The sequence below is a fragment of the Camelina sativa genome, chromosome 11 (assembly GCF_000633955.1).
Source record: "Camelina sativa cultivar DH55 chromosome 11, Cs, whole genome shotgun sequence".
Classification (NCBI taxonomy): Eukaryota; Viridiplantae; Streptophyta; class Magnoliopsida; order Brassicales; family Brassicaceae; genus Camelina; species Camelina sativa.
Genome location: NC_025695.1, coordinates 16,752,000 through 16,762,211, shown reverse-complemented (window position 1 = coordinate 16,762,211; position 10,212 = coordinate 16,752,000). Strand labels below are relative to the sequence as shown.

General features: G+C 32.4%; 1 protein-coding gene and 1 pseudogene across 1 annotated transcript; one reads left to right on the top strand and one right to left on the bottom strand.

Moving 5' to 3' along the window:
- LOC104723623 (ribonuclease 3-like protein 3) lies at positions 2,484-4,032 on the top strand. Its single transcript, XM_010442011.2, has 3 exons — positions 2,484-2,953; positions 3,386-3,532; positions 3,621-4,032. Exons 1-3 carry the CDS (start codon positions 2,537-2,539, stop codon positions 3,879-3,881), a joined length of 825 nt encoding a protein of 274 aa, XP_010440313.1. The 5' UTR covers positions 2,484-2,536; the 3' UTR covers positions 3,882-4,032.
- LOC104723622 lies at positions 4,967-8,678 on the bottom strand (annotated as a pseudogene).

Genomic DNA, 10,212 nt, shown 5'->3' with positions numbered 1-10,212 from the left:
CCCCCCCCCCCCTTGGACAGAAGCTTAGCCGTCCAGCCTGTAGTACGACTCAGTAGCCGATCCCGAACAAAAGAAAACACCTTAGTTTTAGAACCCGCCAAACTCTCCGGCAACCCCAGATACGACCCCATACCACCAAGGTTTGTAACACCAAGAACCGACTGTAACTCCAATCTTATTGGCTCGGGCACCTTATCACCAAATTGAAGCGATGATTTTGAAAATTTTATCTGTTGCCCCAAGGCAGCCTCATATCTCTTCAGAACATCTAAGATGGCCCCACATTTCTCCTTAGAGGCCTTACAAAAAACAGGCTATCATCCGGAAACAAAAGATGAGTAATCGGCGGACATTTGTTTGCCACCTTGAAGCCTGTAATCCGCTTCTCCGTCTCTGCTTTCCGAATACTCACAAGAAGCTCTTCCGTGTATAGAATAAACAAATACGGCGATAACGGATCCCCTGCCTTAACCCTCGTTCTGGTTTAATAAGCCCATTTGGTTGTCCATTTAGTAAAACCTTATACTCCACCGAAGAGACACAAAAAAATTTCCAGGTAATCCATTTCTCTGAAAATCCCATTTTACGGAGGACCCGTTCAATGAAAAACTACTCCACCCTATCATACGCCTTGCTCATATATGTCTTAATGGCCATGTACATTGTTTTACACGAGTTACGTGCAGAGCCCATGAAACATATCTTGGGCGATCAAGATATTATCCGAAATCAAACGGCCTGGTGCAAAGGCTGATTAAGTTTCCGAAATAAGACTAGAGAGCACCTTTTTTAACCGTTTGCATAAAAAAATTGAAATAATTTTATACCCCACATTACATAGACTGATGGGGAGTAATTCCGCCATCCGAGTTGGCTTTTCCACCTTTGGAATTAAACAAAATATACGTTGAATTTAAATCTTTATCAAAAAACCCTTGTTGGAAAAAAAGAATTAACCAGAGAAAGTAAATCCGTTTAAACCACACTCCATACCTTCTAGAAGAATAAAGCTGTCATCCTATCCGGTCCCAACGTCTTATCTGGATGCATCATAAATAAAGCTGTCCAAACCTCTTGCTCCGTTGCAGAACTGGTCAGACGGTCATTTAACTCATCCGTATGCACACTATAAACTTCCCATAAAACTTCCTCAAAATTATCCGGATTAATTGTAGTAAACAACTCCTCAAAATACGACATTACGATATTACAAATAGCAGAATCATCTGTGGACCAGATATTATTCTTATCAAAAAGTCCAACTATCCACAATAAATTATTATGATTCTTATTAAATCTTGAAGCTATTTAAGAATTAATACAAAAAATAGCACCGATTGAATACGTCATGGATCTTAAGAATTCATATCATGGCAATTCTATTTTTATGTCTTGAAATTATTTTAATTTATCTAATAAATAAATTGATCATACCAAAAAATGATATTTTCAAAAAAAAAATATATCATATTTTATATCTTTAAATTATTTTAAAATAAAATGAATTAATAATATGATGTAAAAAATATGAAATAAATATTGGAAAATATTTAACAACAAATATAATTTTCATATTTTCATATCTTTATATTATTTTAGATTGAAATGAATTGATCTTATTTTAAAATAAAATTAATTGATAATATGATGTAAACAATTGTGAACTAATATTTGAAAATATCTTACAATATTAATAATATTATGGTAACTATATAAAATATTAATAATTGATACCATTAAAAAAAAAATTAATTACTAAATGGGTATTGAAAAATTATAGGTTATTTTTTAATATAAAAGTATAATTAAATCTTATGAAAAATAATAAATTTAAATTTTAGAAAAATGACACATGTCAAAAAATATAGAGTGTCACTTATCAGCTTATTAGAGAATAGGTTTGAAGTTATTTAAGAATTAATAAAAAAAATGTGAACTAAATATTCGAAAATATTTTACCATATTGATAATATTATGGTAACTATATAAAATATTGATACCTCGTTAGAAAGTATATAATTTCTAAATGGATATTGAAAATGATAGATTACTTTTTAATATAAAAGTATAATTAAATCTTATGTAAATAATATATTTAAAATTAAAAAAAAATGACACATGTTAAAAGAATAGAGTGAAAATTGACGCATATCAAAAAAAATGCCACTTCTGTTAGCTTATTAGAAAATAAGTTTTATAAATCTTACTTTATATGATATGTAATTAATTAGTCAAAATCTGGTGTGAATATGACCTATTCTTGCTTTAAGTCTAAACAATCATAAAAATAATTTTTAAAATTAATGAGAATCTTCTATATTTAATAACTGAAATAAATTCAATGATTTTGTTTTTCCTCACAATAAAATAATGACAACTACAACAATATTTTTTTAAAAAATCATAACAAATATAGTAAAGAAGACGTGTATAAAAACAATACCATAACCGGAGACCAAGAAGCACAATAGACAAATTATAACACAAAAGAAACTTAGAAAAAGACATATCCTTCCTCCTCTCTTGTCTTGTCCCTATGGAATCGCAAGTCTCAAACGCAGACGTTGAATCATTACAGTTGAATTTGATCAGCTTAGACAACACCAAAACCAACGGATCAGGAGCCCTAACCTCAACCGATCCTGACCAGCCTCTGGAGATCGTGGAGAAGATCTTAGATTACAAGTTCAAAGACAAGAGTTTGTTGTTAGAAGCTTTCACCGACACTAGTTGCGACGAAGATTTTTCGAATGAACGCCTAGAATTTATAGGAGATACGATCCTAAACACGATTGTAACGATATATATTTTTAATTTATACCCTAGAGAGTCGCCTGGTTCGATGACCAATCTCCGAGCCGTCAACGTTGACACCGAGAAATTGGCCCGAGTCGCTGTAAAACACAATCTCCATCGCTGCCTCCGTCATAAGAAAGCTTTGCTTGATAACCAAGTAAGTTACTTTCTTAAAACCCTAGTCAATATCATATTTAAAAGCCTTAATTTGTAAAATCATCTAACTTTCCATTTATTATCTTCGATCATGTCTAAGTACAATTTGGTTGATTGAATGAGTAAACAAAAATATGAAAAAGGGATAAACATTTCATAGAAGCAGCGGTGTAAGCTCACGTTACTTTTGTTTATAGGGAAGACAAATTGTCTTATATATGTCAATATATATAACTTTTAGTTTTTTGAACAAAAAAAAATATATAACTTTTAGTTAATATCAAATTCAATTAATTTCTGAACCTGTTACATTCTCTACTATGTCAAAAAAAAACTCAAAATAGTCTTTCTTTTACTTATTTGAATTATTATGTTATATAGTTTACAATTTATTCATATTGGTTTGTGTTATCTATCGGATTAATGCATGCAGATACTGGAATTTGTGGAAGCGATAGAGAAACATCCAACATTACACTCGCGTGGTCTTGTGAAAGTTCCTAAATCTCTAGCAAACATCGTAGAATCTACAATTGGAGCTCTTTTCATGGACTGCAACTCTATCGAAACCGTATGGAAGGTAGTAATTAACATACACATTATGTTGTAATTACATATCTACTAGAGTTGGGTTAACCGATTAATTCGATGAATTTTTGGATATATAGGTGATAAAACCATTGCTCGAACCAATAATACATTTGGACAAATTGGAGATCCACCCAGTGACAGAACTCTATGAGATGTGTCAGAAGAGGAACTTAAAGTTGGAGGCCAAAGACACATGGAAAGAAAATAAAGAATATTGTTTCTATATTCAGGATAAATTGGTTGGACGTGGAGACCATCGTATCAAAAAGGAAACTGCTCGTAATTGCGCTGCCAAAGATGCTATCGCCAATTTTTCTACCTTTTTTGGAAACCATTAAGTTGTATAAATATGTATCAAAAATTGATTTATACATCTTTGTATTTGAATCAACTTGAATATATAGAACTGTAGTCTGTCGCTATATATGTCGAAATAGTATAAGCAATTAAGCACACCAAGCCAAAAAAAAAATTTTATTAACTAATACTGATCGACTAAATCGTTTTTATTTATTTGTCTGCAAAACTATAAGTCCTATAAGGGTATGTGGCATGGTTAATAACTTTGACTATTCATGCTCGTCTCAAATGCTTGAACATTAATCATGTATAATGATTAAAACATCAATTAAAATCTGATGTGCACATTACCACAATCGAATATTATGTTGATATAGTACTTTAGAATCAAATCTACAAGAAAAAATGCATTTTAAGTACATCAAAATTACATGTTGTTACTCATTCTAAGCTAATCAAGATTGATTTTGGCTTTTATCAAACTTAACTTAAAAACGAACAAGATCCAAAAGTAAATAAAGCGGAAAATCATCAAAACAGTCTCGAGAAATAGCAAAAAGTGAGTTTTCGGGTTTAGATGATTGATTCATGTGATCACTAATCACTCCAATATGGTCTACAAATAAAACTCGTAATTGTTTTGTCTAATTAGAAGACTATTCTAAACAAGTTCAATTCTATGGTAATAATCATACGATTTAGAAAGACTCCCATACGTAATTACAAGACTAAAATGCATTAGTTTCAAACCTAAACCCAACATCCTAACCATTAAATTCCATTGAAAAAGAATGCTAAGAATTTTTCAGAAATCTCATCGAACACATTTCCAAGTGACGAAACTAATGATTCAGACTCATTTGATCAAGACTAAGCGATAACTATAAACACATTAAGAATGAGGCATCTTCACTTTTTCTCGGATCTGCTAACGCAAAGGCCTGAAGATTTTACCGGTATATATCGCTTTACTTTTGTAAGAATTATTGCCATTTAGATGCTCTGTTCAGTAGCAAGAGCATCTTATTTATGCAGTTACATTATCAGAGGCGAAGCAATTAATTTTCTCGTTGTCTATGAATAAGTCGCCTGGTCCGTCCGGATGGGAAACACATTGTTTGGCTGGTGGAGAATATCACGAATAAGTTTACTTAAGAAGTATGCGGACCACAAATAGTAAAGTACTACGTTATAAAGGAACATAAAAGCAAAGCTCACACTCATCATCATGCGACAAGCTAGTGAACTGGACACGTTAAGTAAACGTATCTTATCATCAAGTCAAGATGTATTAATACCTTCATGCGTGCACAAGTGATGGAAAGACAATGAGAGGAAACTTGCGGCAAACATCAATACCAGACGAGGCTTCAGCTAGATCAGGCTTATCATCTCCCCCTGGTCCGACCGTGACTCTCCAGTTGAACCGTTTCACAAGGTTGGCTAGTGTTAATTTGGACAAGACAATAGAAAATCCCAGTCCGGGGCAAACTCTTCTTCCCGCTCCAAATGGAAGGAACTTTGAATCATTACCGATAAATTCCGAATTTGAACCAAAATGCCTCTCCGGTTTAAACTGTTCAGCATCATGTCCCCATATAGCAGGGTTTCGTAGAATTGACGAAGCATTGATTAGTATCTGTGTTCCTGCAGCAATATCAAATCCCTTTAATTGGATGTCTTGAGTAGATATCCTTGACAATAATGGAGCAGCGGGATGCAGCCGTAGCCCCTCCTTGATCACACATTGTAAATAGTCCATTTTTTCAACTTCTTTCTCTGTTGCATTTGAGTTATGAGCCGACACTGAATTAATCTCATCTTATAGTTTTTTCATACACTCTGGATGCCTCATAAGTTCTGTCATTGTCCATTCTAGTATTGAGGAATTTGTTAATGTTCCTGCAAAAAACATATCCTGAAAGACCAAAGAAAACAAAATATAGGATGTTTTAGTTAAAACACGTATATTAAGAAATAATTATTTTTAAAAAATTTAACCAATTATAAATAAGACTGCATAATATAAATATGAAACTAATCTAACGAGGGATATTGAATTTGATATTTTAGAGGATTTTGGAGTATCCTTAAAATCACTTGTTATTCAATTAATGATTTTTAAAAATCTATTGAAATCCTATGTTATTCAACTTAAGATTTAAGTAGAATCATATAAAATAATTCACAATCTCTTGTTATTCAATCAATGACTTATAAATTTCACTTAAAATCCATTATTATTCAAAATATCATAAACTTTTTAGAATTGCTACTTTGAATGATTTTGAAAGACAATTTTTTTTTTTTAGTTTAAAAATGTGGCCCAGAGAATAACACCCTTTGAAATGGAATTTTGAAAGATTTCAAAGATCTTCTTCCTCTTCCCCTTTTTTATAAGACTTCTTCTAAAGGTGCTGCTAATCCACCCGCTGCACCACTAAACACAGTACACAATAATCAACAAATATATACGCACCCAAATCTTCTTTTTCTCTTATCCTTGTGATGATCATCAAACACGTACGTGCAGTTTTTTTGGTTGGCTATGTTTTTAGTGCATGTGATGATCATATATATATGATTTTTTGTAAGTTGGACAAACGATAAGATAGATACCGACGTACGTGGCCGAGTTTATACATCTCATCTCACTCCGATCTCATTTTTTTTTGTGTTTCATCATCTTTAAACGATTGATTTCCTTGTTAGACATATGTTTTCAGTAGCTGTGATTCGTTTCATCTTTTAAACAAAAACTATGGGTTGACCCCGAAGGCCGATGGAAAATGCTCTAATAATAATCGGGCCAAGAGAGACGTCATCATGTGAATTTTGTGCTGGGAACGAGGATGACGTGAGAGATCATTGGAAACAAATTTCATTTTCTTGTGTTGTAAAATATTCTAAAATCACCTAAAATTTATTAGTAAAATCTTACGTAATCACTTTTTTCTTTTTTTTTTTATAGAAAAAATCTAAAAACTATTCAAATTTTCTAAACTCTCACTCAAATCTTTCAAAATTCCAAAATATTAAAATTACATCAAATCCTTTAAAATACAAGTTCAATACCCCCTCTAAAAGTTGCATAGAAACTTGGAAACATCCTATATTATAAAACAAAAATACTTCTCTAAACATCCTATATTATGAAAGAGAGAGAGTACCCAACAATTTTGGGTTTAGTCCAAACTCTTTTACGAGGTTTTTATGGATCAGTGAACTATGTCATAATTTACCTTGGTCCAAATCAAGTCTAGTTTTCAATAGTAACACATTCATTTCTATTTATACTAATATGTATTTCTACATGAAAAATAAATGTTTTTTTTTCAGTGACATTATGTACTGTAAATTCATTGTTCTTGAAAATATGCAAAACGAAAGGAATGGGTTGTGTTACCTTGAGGGTGAGTATTAGGTCACCTCTGTCAAGCCCAAATCGTTTGGTTTGATCTTTTTGAATCGATAGCAACATACCAACAGAATCTTGTACCACGCTGTCTAAAAATCCATTTAACTTATTATTTATGTCTTCCATTTTATCATCTACGCCACTGATCCTATCTATCCATGCCAAGCTGGGAATAAAATCTCCGACAAAGAATTTTCCAAAGCACTCATGTAATGTCACTACTAAGTTCTTGATATCAATTTCACCTTCCTCGCTGTTGTATTTTCTTCCCAAGATGATTCTGCACATGATATCGTTGGTAAGAGTCATAAGCAGTTTCCTTAGATTTACTGATGAAGAAGATGAACATGCTTCTTCTAGCTTCTTTGTCAATACTTTTATCTCTTCTTCTCTTAGCTTCTCAAAGGACCGAACCATTTTGTTGTTGAAGAGATGCATCATGCACAAACTCTGCAAGTATCGCAAGTTGATATAGTACAATATATATATATATCCATTGTAAAGATAAAACTAGACGTCTAACATGAAGATTAAACATAAATAATTAGCACTTTTCTGTAAAGTTTATATATTCGTAATATGTCTAACCCGCTATTCAATAAATCTTATAAGAACCATTTAACTTATTGAAAATTTTCACAATAAACTCATATACAGTATGTCCATAAAATATACACAAAATAAATAAAATCCCCTCTGTTTTACTTCAAATAACAAATTTATATTAGTTTTTCAAATGTTGTGAAAAAAAAATAGAGTAATAGACAGTTATTTTGCAATGGATGGAGTAGTAGTTCCCAAAAAAAACATCAAATTAAAGCTCATATAAACTTATCACAAAACCTAATAGTATAAATTATTGTTGGCAAGCTAGTCTAATAAAGAAGTCTATACGGAATAATTTATTCAAGAAAAAAGTACCTTCATGTTCTTCCAATCTTCTCCGCTCGGGGCAAAGATTATACCACGCCCACCTTTCATATATATGTCAATAGCTTTTGAATCCAGGCGGTTTGCAAATTTGAGGTCGTGTGTTTTCACGATGTCATGAGTAACTTCTGGACAAGAGACCACGAGAACAGGTACACGTCCTAAATGAAGGAGCATGAGTGGTCCATACCGGAGGCTGAGAGAATGGAGAGACCGGTGAGTGTTGGGACCGAGCTGGTGGAGGTTTCCGATCACCGGAAGCGACCACCATGGAGATGGTGGTAACTTACGCTTAGTGGGGGTGATTCGTTTAAGGAGTGGTTTTAGGAAGAGAAGGGATAAGTAGGTGGCTAAGCACAAAGAGACTAATATCATTTCCATATTATGCGTTTGGTTAGCAGTTGTGTAATTTGAGCATCTCTCAACTTCGTGTTTAATACGGGACACGACCCTACTTTTACTTTTTATTTTATTATCTTTCATCTGAATTTAAATTTTTTTGGACTCGTTAATAATAATTCAAGACATGGATGGATCAATGTGTCTCCACGGGTAAAGAAAGTGACGGTGTCTCTCATCGACTTCAGTCAACCCTCATCGTTCTCTGGACCTGGTGTAGATTTCACGATTGATATATATCTGTATTTTCTCTATCTTTAGTATTTGTCAAGTGTCCACTGTGCTTTTGTGAAACGTGTGGATGTTTTGATCTTACCTTTTTTTCTCTCTAAAAGGCATACAGAGTCAACAAACTTTTATATTTTTTTGGCAAGAAGCTGACAAGTCAATAATGCTGTTTCAGTTTCAGATGACCCGCTACATAAAGTTGACGCTATACCTTGACTATTTACGATGGTTCACCGTTCACGTTTCGCTCAACATTTTCTCCAATTACAGTTTGTCATGTGGCAACATTGATCTTATTTGTTTCTTATCCACACGTTGAATCAATTCAAGCATTCAACACAATTTAATTTATATGTATTTTCATATTATTCAACAATGTCATTAAATTTACTGAGCAATTGAATATTTATTTTATCAACAGCTTTATAATCTATAGCCTCAGAGCATCAACATCAACTCTTACAGTGTCTTTTACTGTTAAAATATAGAAAAAAAAATGAAAAATAAGAGAGAAAGAGAAAGACGTCTCTCGTTTGAAAGACTTGAAAAAAAAACTATGATAGATGATCCTCACTTCGATCCTTTTATGATTGGTCTATTGGAGTAAAAGCATGGATATTGACTACCCGTTCTTCATAAATTTCGGCAAAGCTCTAAATATGTTTGGAAAATGATATATAAAATCATGGAACTAGTCAATTTCTGCCAAAAAAAAAAAAAAAAAAAAGCTAATTTGAAAAATAACTTGAACGTTTGATAATTTTCAAATGCATTAACCTTTAGGCGTTGGCTGTTGAAGAAATAAAAATACTATGAGTGCAACGGCATTGGTCACACAAATTTGGAGTGTCTATATCATTGTTGAGGGCAGGCATGTGATCTAAAATCAGATGACAAATGAGGACATGAAAAATCTATATTATTCAAGAATTTATGGACCGAGAGAACTAAACACTAGTTCTACATATATACTACGAAAAGTAATAGATTCGAGAGTGAGAACTAAAAACTAGTCCAACACGTTTGGATTCGAGTCAGTCTCGGGTTCGGATTTTTAAGTCTTGCGATTTAAAATCTTTTCGGATATTTAAAAATTTTGGATTCGAATTTGAATCGGGTTTGGGCAGGTCCTTGGACTTGGAATTAGAGAAAATACATGATGATGTTTTCTAACTACTAATATATTATTATTATTTTTTATCTTAGTTAATAATTAATTTAATAAGGATTAATAAAAATGATGAAAATAAAATAAAATAAGGATTAATCCAAATAAAATACAATTCTACAAACCACAACATGTTCAACAATATAAATCATATATTTTTATTGCATAGCTGACTTTGTACCATCTTGTTTGGGCTTTAAGAAAGGCCCAGATACTTCCAGATACT

Bases quoted from the DNA above. Each gene is read 5' to 3' on its own strand.
- LOC104723623 (XM_010442011.2), top strand. From the start codon at position 2,537: ATGGAATCGCAAGTCTCAAACGCAGACGTTGAATCATTACAGTTGAAT. The intron at 2,954-3,385 runs GTAAGTTACTTT...TAATGCATGCAG, and splicing joins AAGCTTTGCTTGATAACCAA to ATACTGGAATTTGTGGAAGC. The intron at 3,533-3,620 runs GTAGTAATTAAC...TTGGATATATAG, and splicing joins CTATCGAAACCGTATGGAAG to GTGATAAAACCATTGCTCGA.